General features: G+C 43.2%; 1 protein-coding gene across 3 annotated transcripts in view; it reads left to right on the top strand.

Annotated features, from left to right (window-relative positions):
* The window catches only part of ITGA9 (integrin subunit alpha 9), a 384,455-nt gene that overhangs the window by 205,297 nt on the left and 164,203 nt on the right, over positions 1–14,955 (top strand). For all 3 annotated transcript variants that reach the window (XM_007971773.3, XM_007971776.3, XM_037988454.2), the window contains exon 17: positions 1,484–1,560. In XM_007971773.3, coding sequence (XP_007969964.3) covers positions 1,484–1,560 — 77 coding nt within the window. The remainder of the gene's footprint in view (positions 1–1,483; positions 1,561–14,955) is intronic.

Here is a 14,955-nt window from a genome sequence, read left to right as displayed (position 1 = left end):
GGCTGAGGCAGAGGAGTCGCTTGAACCCGGGAGGCAGAGGTTGCAGTGAGCCGAGATTGCACCATTATATTCCAGCCTGGGCAACAGAGCGAGACTCCGTCTTAAAAAAAAAAAAAAGAAAGAAAAGCACGAATATATTGAAATCTCCTGGAAATTTGGCTCTCTCCTTGACCCCAGTAATGTCCAAAAGAACATGGGAATTTCCTCTTTTTGCCCAAGACTTCCATGATATTTTCCCTGATAATCAAGGAAGGGAGTGTTGGCTGGGACACTTTTTTCTTTTGGAAATGTGGCAGGGGAATATGAATTTCCATAGGCGAAATTACTCTTGTCTGGTCGAGTCTAGACTGTTCGTTGGCCAGCATGTTTGCTGGAGCCCACACTGGCACTCCAAGGTGCTGCCTGGACTTATTCTGTGGGCAGGGAAGAAATAACCTGGAACTACATTTTGGGGAAAAAACTCACAAACATGAGCAGTGACAAGGAAGAAGTTTAATAATGAGTAAATTACAACTAAAAGTTGTCAACAGGCTCTTCTCTCCAAATTCCACTGAAATGAGCAAAGCCACTGAACAGTAGTGAAGAGTCTGTCATCTGGAGCTTAGGGAAGCTACTGTCCATAGATCTGAAATGTCAGAGAGGTTGAGACCGATCGAGGGGAAGACTAACAAGCCCTCCATGGACCATAGAAGAAAGCCCTCACCCCTCTCCAGACGCTGCTGCTGATCTCCTGGCAAGCCTCCACAGATAGGCCCAGGACCAGGCACAGCCAGCAAGCTCTCTGGAAATATTTGGGTTTTGGCACGCCAAGCCTTGGCCCCAGCACTGGGTGGGGCTCTGGCTGTTGAGGCCCGGTCTTGGTTAGAGAAAAGGCACTGTGTCCCTGTTAACTGCTGACTGCCCTACCAAGAAACTGGAAAGAATCTCCCCGACTCTGTTGTGATTCCCTCAGCCTGATGGCCTAATTGCCTTTGACTTCTCCTGTTAATACTGAAAATTCAAATTCAAAAAGGCCCATTGCTCAGGCAGAACCTGTTTCAAATGTAAATTTCCTGCCTCCCCAAGACAGAGCAAACAGGGGGAAATGACCAAACTATAATCTGAGAGTTCTTTACTCAACTGGATTATCATTCATCTAAGAACATCTGAAAGACAGTCTCACACGAGCAAAGACCGAAAGGACATCCACCACCACGTACCTCTCTTGAAAAAACTGCTTGGCGAAGCACTTCAGTAGACTAGAGAATGAATCAAATAAGTAAGTAATGCACTCACGAAATCAAGACCACAGTTGACTTAGGCTTCCTTGGAGCTTGGAAGAACCCCTTCCCAAGCTGGAGAGCTGGCTTCTTGGAGGTGGGAGTAGAGGCCCTGAGGGGCTCAGGGGGAGAATTCCCACTGATTTGCAAGAAAGGAATTGGCCACTGTGTACTCGTTTGCCACTCAGTCCTGCCCTAACCTTCCTCTCCTGTCTCTCTCACAGACTGTTTTTGAAAGGAATTGCCATTCAGAGGACTGTGCCGCGGACCTGCAGCTTCGGGGTAAACTGCTGCTCTCTAGGTATGTCAGTGTTTCCTTCATAGCATTGCTCTCAGAAGCTCCTTTTCCTTGACCCCAGGCCCCAAACCTGAATGTGCAGATTTCCCCACTGAAGAGGATAAACAGAGTTGATGGGTTACAATAATATTTTGTGGTTTTAAAAAAATGTATATTACAAAATAATTATAACAAAAGCTTTGTTGGGAAGATTGTTTAGGTTTGGTTTTGTTTGCAGTTCTACATATCTCACAATTTAGCTTATATTTCTAATTTCTGTGAGTATTTGGGGGGTGGCTATTTTATGCTTGCTGATTGTATTAAGTTGAATCATTCATTGCCAATATTTGACCTTTTGGACAATTTCATGTGATTCAACCTATTATTATATAAAGGTGTATCCCCACTCCCGTCTCCATGCATGCATACGCGCGTGCACACACACACACACACTCTTAACAATAGTGTATGTTTTAACAACAAGTAACTTTTCTGTGGCAGGAGAGGGCTGAAGGAGAGGGGCAGGCTGTCCTGATCCAAGTGAACAGACAGTCTCTTTATTGTTTCAGGGTTTCTTCCCCCACTACTTGAATCCCCCAAGGCTAAAGGTGAGCCATACAGCAGCCTTCTGTTTCCTCTTCACCAACCTTTTATTTTAGACTTCATTTAGGATGAAGGTGTTGGTCCTGATCATTTAGCCTCATTTCGCAGAATGGCTTCCTTTTGAAACAATTCCTTCTGAAAGACTGTTTTAGCCTTGGGGCCAGAAACCCCTCTATTAGATTTATTACCATTTCTGAAAAACAGTCACCAGTTTTGATAGTTATTTTTCAAAATGCATAGCATGTCCCTTACTTAAAACTATGAGAGTTAAGTTTGGATAAAATGAAATGAATATACCATTATGAACCAGTGCCTACACTAGGACATTTTTTTTTATTGTTATACTTTAAGTTCCAGGATACATGTGCAGAACATGCAGGTTTGTTACATAGGTATACACATGCCATGGTGGTTTGCTGTACCCATCAACCCATCATCTACATTAGGTATTTCTCCTAATGCTATCCCTCCCCTAATCCCCGACCCCCGACAGGCTCCAGTGTGTGATGTTCCCGTCCCTGCGTCCATGTGTTGTCATTGTTCAACTCCCACTTATGAATAAGAACATGCGGTGTTTGGTTTTCTGTTCTTGTGTTAATTTGCTGAGAATGATGGTTTCCAGCTTCATCCGTGTCCCTGAAAAGGACATGAACTCATCCTTTTTTATGGTTCCATAATGTTCCACAGTGTATATGTGCCACATTTTCTTTATCCAGTCTATCATCGATGGGCATTTGGGTTGGTTCCAAGTCTTTGCTGTTGTGAACAGTGCTGCAATAAACATATGTGTGCATGTGTCTTTATAGTAGAATGATTTATAATTCTTTGGGTATATACCCAGTAATGGGATTGCTGGGTCAAATGGAATTTCTAGTTCTAGATCCTTGAGGAATCGCCACACTGTTTTCCACAATAGTTGCACTAATTTACACTCCCACCAACAGTGTAAAAGCGTTCCTGTTTCTCCACATCCTCTCCAGCATCAGTTGTTTTCTTGACTTTTTAGTGATCACCATTCTAACTGGCGTGACATGGTATCTGATTATGGTGTTGATTTGCATTTATCTAATAACCAGTGATGGTGAGCATTTTTTCTTATATTTGTTGGCCACATAAATGTCTTCTTTTTAGAAGTGTCTGTTCATATCCTTTGCCTACATTTTGATGGGGTTGTTTTTTTCTTGTAAATTTGTTTAAGTTCTTTGTAGATTATGGATATTAGGCCTTTTGCTGTGCAGAAGCTCTTTAGTTTAATTAGATCCCATTTGTCAATTCTGGCTTTTGTTGCCATTGCTTTTGGTGTTTTAGTCATGAAGTCTTTGGCCATGCCTATGTCCTGAATGGTATTGCCTAGGTTTTCTTCTAGAGTTTTTATGGTTTTAGGTCTTAACCTTTAACTCTTTAATCCATCTTGAGTTAATTTTTGTATAAGGTGTAAGAAAGGGGTCCAGTTTCAGTTTTCTGCATATGTCTAGCCAGTTTTCCCAATACCATTTATTAAACAGGGAATCTTTACCCCATTGCTTGTTTTTATCAGGTTTGTCAAAGATCAGATGGTTGTAGATGTGTGGTGTTATTTCTGAGGCCTCTGTTTTGTTCCATTGGTCTATATCTCTGTTTTGGTACCAGTACCATGCTGTTTTGTTTACTGTAGCCTCGTAATATAGTTTAAAGTCTGGTAGCATGATGACTCCAGCTTTGTTCTTTTTGCTTAGGATTGCCTTGGCTATATGGGTTCTTTTTTGGTTCCATATGAAATTTAAAGTAGTTTTTTCTAATTCCATGAAGAAAGTCAATGATAGCTTGTTGGTGATAGCATTGAATCTATAAATTACTTTGAGCAGTATGACCATTTTCACGATATTGATTCTTTGTATCCATGAGCACAAACTGTTTTTTCATTTGTTTGTGTCCTCTCTTATTTCCTTGAGCAGTGATTTGTAGTTCTCCTTGAAGAGGTCCTTCACATCCCTTGTAAGTTGGATATATGGATATTTTATTCTGTTTATAGCAGTTTTGAATGGGAGTTCACTCTTGATTTGGCTGTTTGTCTCTTATTGGTGTATAGAATGCTTGTGATTTTCTCACATTGATTTTGTATCCTGAGACTGCTGAAGTTGCTTGTCAGCTTAAGGAGATTTTGGGCTGAGATGATGGGGTTTTCTAAATATACAATCTTGTCATCTGCAAACAGAGACAATATGACTTCCTCTCTTCCTATTTGAATACCCTTTGTTTCCTTCTCTTGCCTGATTACCCTGGCCAGAACTTCCAATACTGTGTTGAATAGGAGTGGTGAGAGAGGGCATCCTTGTCTTCTGCCAGTTTTCAAAGGAATGCTTCCAGCATGTGCTCATTCAGTATGATATTGGCTGTGGATTTGTCATAAATAGCTCTTATTATTTTGAGATATGTTCCATCAATACCTAGTTTATTGAGAGTTTTTAGCATCAAGGGGTGTTGAATTTTATCAAAGGCCTTTTCTGCATCTATTGAGATAATCATGTGTTTTTTGTCATTGGTTCTGTTTATGTGATGGATTATGTTTATTGATTTGCATATGTTGAACCAGACTTGCATCCCAGGGATGAAGCTGATTTGATCATGGTGGACAAGCTTTTTGATGTGCTGCTGGATTTGGTTTGCCAGTATTTTATTATGGATTTTCACATCGATGTTCATCAGGGATATTGGCCTGAAATTTTCTTTTTTTGTTGTGTCTCTGCCAGGTTTTGGTATCAGGATGATGCTGGCCTCATAAAATGAGTTAGGGAGGAGTCCCTCTTTTTCTATTGATTGGCATAGTTTCAGAAGAAACGATACCAGCTCCTGTTTCTACCTCTGGTGGAATTCGGTTGTGAATCCGCCTGGTCCTGGGCTTCTTTTGGTTGGTAGGCTATTAATTACTACCTCAATTTTGGAACTTGTTATTGGTCTACTCAGGGATTCGACTTCTTCCTGGTTTAGTCTTTGGAGGGTGTATGTGTCCAGGAATTTATCCATTTCTTCTAGATTTTCTAGTTTATTTGTGTAGAGGTATTTATAGTATTCTCTGATGGTAGCTTGTATTTCTCTGCGATAGGTGGTGGTATCTCCTTTATCATTTTTTATTGTGTCTATTTGATTCTTCTCTCTTTTCTTCTTTATTAATCTGGCTAGTGGTCTATTTTGTTGATCTTTTCAAAAAAAACCAGCTCCTGGATTCACTGATTTTTTTTGAAGGGTTTTCATGTCTCTATCTCCTTCAGTTCTGCTCTGATCTTTGTTATTTCTTGTCTTCTGCTAGCTTCTGAATTTGCTGGCTCTTGCTTCTCTAGTTCTTTTAATTGTGAGGTTAGGGTGTCAATTTTAGATCTTTCCTGCTTTCTCCTGTGGGCATTTAGTGCTATAAATTTTCCTCTAAACTCTGTTTTAGGTGTGTCCCAGCGATTCTGGTATGTTGTGTCTTTGTTCTCATTAGTTTCAAAGAACTTATTTATTTCTGCCTTAATTTTGTTATTTACCTGGTAGTCATTCAGGAGCAGGTTGTTCACTTACCATGTAGTTGTGCAGTTTTGAGTGAGTTTCTTAATGTTGAGTTCTAATTTGATTGCACTGCGGTCTGGGAGACTGTTATGATTTCTGTTCTTTTGCATTTGCTAAGGAGTATTTTACTTCCAATTACGTGGTCAATTTTAGAGTAAGTGTGATGTGGTGCTGAGAAGAATGTATATTCTGTTGATTTGGGGTGGAAAGTTCTGTAGATGTCTATTAGGTCTGCTTGGTCCAGAACTGAGTTCAAGTCCTGAATGTCCTTGTTAATTTTCTGTCTCATTGATCTAATATTTGACAGTGGGGTGTTAAAATCTCCCACTATTATTGTGTGGGAGTCTAAGTTTCTTTGTAGTCTCTAAGAACTTGCCTTATGAATCTGGGTGCTCCCGTATTGGGTGCATATATATTTATGATAGTTAGCTCTTCTTGTTGCATATCCCTTTAACATTACGTAATGCCCTTCTTTGTCTTTTTTTAATCTTTGTTGATTTAAAGTCCATTTTGTTAGGACTAGGATTGCAACCCCTGCTCTTTTTTGCTTTCCGTTTGCTTGGTAAATATTCCACCATCCCTTTATTTTGAGCCTATGTGTGTCTTTGCACATGAGATGGGTCTCCTGAATACAGCACACTAATGGGTCTTGACTCTTTATCCAGTTTGCCAGTCTATGTCTTTTAATTGGGGCATTTAGCTCATTTACATTTAAGGTTAATACTGTTATATGTGAATTTGATCCTTTCATTATGATGCTAGCTGATTATTTTGCTCATTAGTTGATGCAGTTTCTTCATAGTGTTGATGGTCTTTACAATTTGGCATGTTTTTGCAGTGGCTGGTACTGGTTTTTCCTTTCCATGTTTAGTGCTTCCTTTAGGAGCTCTTGTAAGGCAGGCCTGGTGGTGACAGAATCTCAGAGCATTTGCTTCTCTGTAAAAAAATTTCCTTCACTTATGAAGCTTAGTTTGGCTGGATATGAAATTCAGGGTTGAAAATTCTTTTCTTTAAGAATATTGAATATTGGCCCCCACTCTCTTCTGGCTTGTAGGGTTTCTGCAGAAAGATTCACTGTTAGTCTGATGGGCTTCCCTTTGTTGATAACCCAACCTTTCTCTCTGGCTGCCCTTAACATAATGCCCTTAACATTATGTGTCTTGGGGTTGGTCTTTTTGAGGAGTCTCTTTGTAGTGTTCTCTGTATTTCCTGAATTTGAACGTTGGCCTGTCTTACTAGGTTGAGGAAGTTCTCCTGGATAATATCCTGAAGAGTGTTTTCCAACTTGATTCCATTCTCCCCATCACTTTCAGGTATACCAATCAAACATAGGTTTGGTCTTTTCACTTAGTCGCATTATTTCTTGGAGGCTTTGTTCATTTCTTTTCATTCTTTTTTCTCTAATCTTGTCATCATGCTTTATTTTATTAAGTTGATCTTCAATCTTTGATATCCTTTCTTCTGCTTGATTGATTTGGCTGTTGATCCTTGTGTATGCTTCGTGAAGTTCTTGTGCTGTGTTTTTCAGCTCCATCGGGTCATTTATGTTCTTCTCTAAACTGGTTATCCTAGTTAGCAATTCTTCTAACCTTTTTTCAAGGTTCTTAGCATCCTTGAATTGGGTTAGAATATGCTCCTTTAGCTCAGAGGACTTTGTTATTACCCACCTTCTGAAGCCTACTTCTGTCAATTCATCAAACTCATTCCCTGTCCAGTTTTGTTCCCTTGCTGGCGAGGAGTTGTGATCCTTTGGAGGAGAAGACACATTCTGGTTTTCAGAATTTTCAACCTTTTTGCACTGGTTTTTCCTCATCTTCGTGGATTTATCTACCTTTCATCTTTGATGTTGGTGACTTTCAGATGGGGTTTCTGTATGGAAGTACACTAAGACATTTTAACTTATGATGGTACATGATCTTTCATTCACCAAAGGAAAGTAATACTAAGATTCCTTTTCTTCAGTTTGAGTTTACTGGAGGAAGTTGATGTACACACACACACACACACACACACACACAGAGACACAAATACTCCTCCAAACCACTTAAATATTAATTAGCATTACTTTTATTTGGGGCAATAGTGGTAGATTAAAATAGCACATGTTTTGCCAACCTTACGAAATTACTTAAAACTCATGGAATGGATAATTGGAATTGTTTCATATTAGTATGAAGGACCTCCTGGGATTATTAGAGAAACTGACTTTAAAGAAGGTTCATAAATTTGCAGCTCATTAATTTTAATTTTAAATAGGCCTTCCAAAAAGTGTTTTAGGGAAAAAATAACAAGAAACAAAAATATATGGATTTTTTTTTTGTCTTGAGGCAGACTGGGAATGCTGGAAATTTATTTTGGATCATAGAAAACCTTCATGTGGTGGGAAAATGTTCTCCTGCTCCAAGGTCAGATAATAAGTTAGGAAAGTCCTAACGCTCTTGCTACCTGTTAGTGGATGATCAAATCCATCTCTATTGAATTGTGCTTTTCTAATATTAAGATGTAAAATTCAAGGCTCAGTAAAGCACCTTGTGGCTAAAGCTGCCTCCACTGCCCCAGTCTGGCCTTTCAACTGTGGTCAGAACCAGTTATGCTCTGTGGGCCCAGTAATCAATAATGCTTGAACAACTAGTGTGGTGGCCAGGACCCAGACCCCCATATGTATCAGCTACCAATTGCCACAAAAAATGCTCCATAACAAATCACCCCAAAGCTCGATGGTATGAACAGCAATCACTGATTCTCATGGATTTTCAGGTCAGCTGGCCCAGGCTGGATTCAGCTGGACCTTGGCTGATTTATCCATGCATCTAGGTTCAGCAGAGGGTAGGTTCTAGTCTTGGGTGACACCATTCAGCTCTACTCCCTGTGTCTTTCATTTTTCCTTTGGAACCAGTGGGCAAGCCTGGGCATATTCTCACAGCATAGCAGAGGTATAAGAAGGCATGCAGAAACGTGCAATGACTCTTAAGGCCTGGGCTCAGAACTGGTGCACTTTTCCTGCAGCCTCATTCTATTGGCCACAGCAAGTCGCATGGCCAAACCCAAAGTCAAGGGACATAAAGTTAGTGAGAGGAATTACAAAGCCACACAGCAAAGGGCCTGAGTATAAGGAGGAGGTGAAGACTTGGGACCCATAACACAATCTACTACACTATATAAACAGTGAGGTAGCCCTGTCTCTTATCCTGACGCCTTGTTGTTATCAGGGCCATTTCAGTCTTTCTTGCAATTCCATCTCCCTGGAATTCAGACAGGAGAGCTGGAGACTGGGTAAGAAGATTTTCTGAACCTCCAAAACAATGCCTTTGGACCGAAGCTGTCAGCCTCGTCTTAGGTTGGGTTATTTCTCAGAGGACCCCTGGCCTCTCAAAATAGCCTTTTGGCTGAATCCTCCATTAAAGAAACCTTCGTTATACTTTTGGGCCCATAGCTGTTCTCACAGGAGCCATCGGAGAAATGTTCATTGATACTTGGATAACGAACCTGTGGTTCAATTACATGGGATTTATCCAGACCTTTGGTATTTACTCATCAGAGCCCAGGACAATGTGAGGAAAGGTAAAATCAGTTAAGTGCTAGTGGAAACCAGGGTCTGAATTTGGTTGGCAGAGGCGTAGTGGCTCCAAGCAGAGGTGAGCTGCTTTGGTTATCATTGAACTCTCTTGATTCATTCTTGTCTGGGATGGAATGTTCCCTCTTTCCTTGTTCAAGCCGGGCAAGTCCTAGGCACTGGGCTGCAGAAGTGAGCAGTATGTGGGCCCTGCTCTCCTGCTGTGAGCAGAGCAAGAGGCTGGGTGATAGTGGTACCACACGGTGAGTGCTAGGTGGGTTACTCCAGGGCTCTGCAGCAGCTTCCAAGAGGTGGTGTTGAGAGGAGTGAGGACTCAGGCATTCTGGACAGAGGGAAAATGTGAGCAAAAGTATGGAGAACAGGACACCCATGAAGATCTGCAGGTGTCTGGAATGAAGGAGGCAGTCAGGAGAACACAGAGACAGGGAAGGAGAAAGGGAGAGAAACCAGATTGTGGAACACTTACGAGTCTGGACTTCATCTTGAAGCCAGTGGGAGTACAGCCAAGTTGTAGTGTAAGTGCATTTAACCTAACAAGAATACAGCCAGGAGGCCAGGCGCAGTGGCTCTGCCTGTAATCCCAGCACTTTGGGCGGCTGAGGCAGATGGATTGCTTCAGCTCAGGAGTTTGAGACCAGCCTGGGCAACATGTCAAAACTCTGTCTCTACAAAAACATACAAAAATTAGCCAGGCATGGTGGCAGGCGCCTCTAGTCCCAGCTACTCGGGAGGCTGAGGTAGGAGGATCACTTGAGCCTGGGAAGCGGAGGTTGCGGTGAGCTGAGATGGCACCACTGCACTCCAGCCTGGGTGACCGGGGAAAAAAATGCAGCCTGCACACTCCAGGAGCCGGGGTGGGGAAGGGAGAGGAGAATATTGAGATGGTATAGGTCATATGGCCCTCTATTCTGCTCAATGAAAGTATGTTCCAGCTTGAGTTTTGAGTTTGCTCCTGTCTCCATCTGTCTCAGTTCCTGCTTCCCTGCCTTGGGTAGGTCTGTGGGGCAGCTACCCTTCATCCCAGTGCAGGAGCAGCCTTGTCAGGGCTGGACTTAGGAGGGATGTTGTGCTGATTTCCCCCATGGTGCCCCCGGAAGGGCTTCACAAGGCCAACTTGGACACAATTTTTGCTTTCTGTGATGTCTTCAGAACTTAGCTCTCCTGTTAGCTGTGACCTCACTCACTGTATGAAAAGCTGAAGCAAATGGGTCACAGAAAAAGATTTCTCTGATGACTTTGTAGACAGTTGGTCCACGGTGTTGTGGCTGGAGGCCTCTGAATACCCACCAGACTGAGGAGCCTTTGTGTTAAGACAGAGGGAAGGACATCTGGGAGTGATTGGGTCACCCAGAGTGGCCAGAGATCAAGCCATAGGAAATGCTGTCTGTGACCAGGATTCATGGATGTTTTTATTTTCCTCTCTGGAGAACATGAATTCTGGCAGGCCTGTGATCTCTTAAAACAATCAACTCTTCAATTAGAAGTTCATGATCTTTAATGGGCTCGAGCCCAGTTCCAAAACAGGCCATTGTCAAAACGTCGAGGAACAGGGATGAAACTTGTTTAAAAGTTTCTACTCAACAGGACTGAAAATTCCATTTGTAAAAGGATGCAACTATGTTTTGTCTTTTCAAATACTCACAGTACCTAAGAAAGCATCACATATGATAAAGAAAAAGATATGGCAGGTGAGCTTTAAAAAAATTCTTTTTTTGATGCATTCTATCAGAAATCAGTGGAACATTTCAGTGCTGTCTGGTTAGCCAACTGCGATAAAATAAGGACTTTTAAGGGAGATGAAAAAACACAGCAGGATATCTGTAAAGCTAGAACCATCTGGTGGCAACATATAATTGTCCTATGGTTGTAGCCTTGATAATGCTATTGCCATGGGGCTTGGGTGGTGGGGTGAAGTGCATTTCCCAAAACTGTTGGCTAGCTGAGGGATGGGAGCTCCATCCATGAAAACCAGTCTTCCAGAGGGGGATCCCCAAACCCAGAGAGCTATTCTGAGTTTGAAACAAGTTGTTCTCCTTCTCAAAAGTGGCAGAGTGGTTAGAATCAACAACTGCACAGCCTAGGTCAAAAGTGAAGTTTGTCTTGTTTTATAAAGCGAAAGACACCCTTGTTTAGTGAGCACTGACCAAGCACTAGATACCCCACTCAGTACTCCATATACATGAAAGCACTGAAGTATCTTAACCGGCTGCATAACCTTGAGCAAGTTGCTTAACATCTCTGCCTGTTTTCTCCTCTGTGCAATGGGGAAAATAACAGCAGCACCTTATAAGGTTATTTTGCATATTAATTAATTAATACATATTCAAGTGCTTCTAAAAGTGCTTAGCATATAAGCAATCACTCAGTAGTGAAAACTAGCATTATTATTTCATTTAATCGTCAACAACACTGAGAATAAATATTCTTATACTCTTTTTACGGAGGCAGTGCAGAGGCTCAGGAAGGCCAGGTTACTTGCTCAAGGCTCATGCTGTACAGGAAAATTAAAGCTTGGAATGTCTGATTCTACGTCCTGCTCATCTCCTGTACATTGTCTTCTGTTGTCTCTGGGTTCAGCTATCAGCTGACTCTGGACCAGAGGTACTAAGGCTAGAGGCTTTGGGGAAAAAGTCCTCCTCTCTGTGAAAGCCCCACTGCAGAGAGGAGGTAGATGGGCAAAAAGTCCACTAGCAAAGATAGCTGCCATCCCTCCCCTCCATTCTCCCCATGTGCTGTCTGACCCAGAGGCCCTGTTCAATAGCTTTTCCCCCTGGAGACACAAGCGATCTGTCCTGCTGTGTCCAGTAGCCACAGTGGACACTTTTAAGGGAGGTGAAAACAGTGGCATCACTGTGGCTGATGTCCAGTGGCATCATCAGTGGCAGTCCTTGCATTGAGTCAGCACATTCTTTTTTTTTTTTTTTTTTTGAGACAGAGTTTTGCTCTTGTTGCCCAAGTTGGCAATGGTGCAATCTCAGCTCACCATAACCTCCGCCTCCCGGGTTCAAGCGATTCTCCTGCTCAGCCTCCCGAGTAGCTGGGATTACAGGCATGTGCCACCACGCCTGGCTAATTTTGTATTTTTAGTAAAGACAGGGTTTCTCCATGTTGGTCAGGCTGGTCTTGAGCTTCTGACCTCAGGTGATCCGCCCACTTCAGCCTCCCAAAGTGTTGGGATTACAGACATGAGCCACCGCGCCTGGACAAGTCAGCACATCCTTTATCTGTGTGGGCTGCATTTTCTCTCCTTGGAGAGCCTCAGATTCAATAGTGGGTTTGTGGCTGGCATGCCAGCAGTTTCCTAAAGTGTAATATCATCACTGTTATTATTATGATATGAGAGAAGGTGAATAGGAACTCATCAGAAACCTGGAAAATGTTGCCAGAACATTAGCCATGTGATTTTTTTTCCTCTTCATTGTCTGCACCAGCTCTGAAGAAAAAATGTACAAGTTTGTTGATTTGCAGTAGCTGGCTTTTTTTTTTTTTTTTAATGGAGTTTTGCTCTTGTCGCCCAGGCTGGAGTAGAGTGGTGTGATCTCAGCTCACTGCAACCTTCGCCTCCTGGGTTCAAGCAATTCTCCTGCCTCAGCCTCCTGAGTAGCTGGGATTACAGGCACCCGCCACCATGCCCAGCTAATTTTTGTATTTTTTTAGTAGAGATGGCATTTCACCATGTTGTCCAGGCTAGTCTTGAACTCCTGACTTCAGGTGATCCACCCACCTTGGTCTCCCAAAGTGCTGGGATTACAGGCGTGAGCCACGCGCCTGGCCTAGCTGGCTTTAATGGTTGCTGTTTCTGGAATCTCTGGCTATAGGAATGGATTTCTCAATAGTATATTCTTGAAAGAAAGGCAAAATGCTCAAGCAAATGGAACCTTTTGAATAAGAGTTGACAGATGGCTCATCCTTGCTCTCCTTTCTCAGAACAAGTGTTTGCCTTCCCTCTGATGTAGGCCTTCCTTTTTTTTTTTTTTTGACAAAGTCTCACTTTGTTGCCCAAGCTGGAGTGCAGTGGCACTATCTTGGCTCACTACACTTTCCTCCTCCCAGATTCAAGTGATATTCCTGCCTCACTCAGCCTCCCGAGTAGCTGGGATTACAGGCACTCGCCACCATGCCCAGCTAACTTTTATATTTTTGGTAGAGATGGGGTTTCACCATATTGGCCAGGCTGGTCTGGAAATCCTGACCTCAAGCCATCCACTTGCCTTGGCCTCCCAAAGTGCTGGGATTACAGGCATGAGCCACCACACCCAGCCTGATGTGGGCTTTCTAAGAGGCGGCAGCGGATGCCTCTCCTCACATCCCAGCCACGCATCAAGGATGAATGGACATGTGGGTGCCTTCCGTGGGAGTTACCTGGTGGAGGGTGGGATTTAGGCCCCAGGGAAGGTGATGAGCAGTGTCAGGGACAGTTGCACACTGGGAGAGACATCGAAGGGTGACATGCCCTTCCAGAGAGTCCAGCTTCTGTTCACCTGATGAGAGGTGACACAGTACTACTGTGTTCATTCATTTGACAAATGTGGGTGGAGCACTTGCTATGGATATGCCAGGCCTGGTGGAAATAAACACACGCTGCTGCATCACGATGCTGCCAGTCTAGAAGGGGAGACACACATGAAAACAGGTATCATTAACTGTAGTCATGATCACGATGGGAATATAAGGGAGTTCCCTTGAAGCACAAGGGAGGGCAGCACTCTACATGGTCTAAGGTTGAGTTCTCCTAGAAGCAGACCATGAGACAAGGATTTGCGTGCAAATAATTGAGTGAGCGGTGCAGCAAATGAAGGGAAGAAGTAAGGAAGTATACAGGGAAGTCTGCGGTGAGGATGCATCATAGCACTAATATATCAGTTACTTATTGCTGTAACAAATCACCCCAGAACTCCATGCCTTAAACCAGCTACCATTTGTTTAGCTCCTGATTCTGTGGTCAGCTGTTGAGGCTAGGCTCTGCTGTTCAGGTCTTCTGGTCTCATCTGGGCTCCCTCCTGCATCTACAGGCAACCTCGGGTTGGTTGGATGCCTGGCTGTTGGTTTGTGGTTCGCTGGCGTTCCTCCACATGGTCTCTCCTCCTCCAGCAGGCTAGCCCAGGATTACTCTTACAGTGTGGCCAGGGCCCAAAATGGAGAGCAGCAGTGCACAAGACCTCATGAGGCCTAGTTCCAGAACAGATATATTCCCATTTTTGCTACATTCTGTTGATCAAAGCAAAAGTCACAGGGGTCGCATGGAAATACACTCTGCTTCCTGATGGGAGGAGCTGCAAAGTCACATGGCAAAGGGTGTGATCCAGAGAGGCTCTCAATCAGTGCATCATGCCCTGCTCCCACAGTGGATGATTGGCACTTCATCCTGCAGGGAAGTGTACCTCTTGGAATGACTATATCTGAGAGGTGAAGGAGCTGGGGTGTTTGCATCCCAATTCCTGAGATTCACTGGTTGAGAGCTACTCTGGGTTAGGTGGGTGGGGACAGTTAGTTCCCTGGCACTTGCATCCTTGTCTATCTATGGGAAAAGGCCCTCAGATACAAAAATGCAGACACTGGCAGCTGAAAGTCAGCAAAAGCATTGGGGTCAGAGGTGGGGAGTGTGGGAGGGGATGGCAGGGACGTGGTTGATGTCTCCTGTACCCACTTTCTTACAGACTCTCAGTTGATGAATTTATTCTGAAAAATTCCAACAGGAGTGTCATATCACCTTTTGA

This window comes from Chlorocebus sabaeus, chromosome 15 (genome assembly GCF_047675955.1).
Source record: "Chlorocebus sabaeus isolate Y175 chromosome 15, mChlSab1.0.hap1, whole genome shotgun sequence".
Taxonomy (NCBI): Eukaryota; Metazoa; Chordata; class Mammalia; order Primates; family Cercopithecidae; genus Chlorocebus; species Chlorocebus sabaeus.
This window is presented reverse-complemented; position numbering and strand designations above follow the sequence as displayed.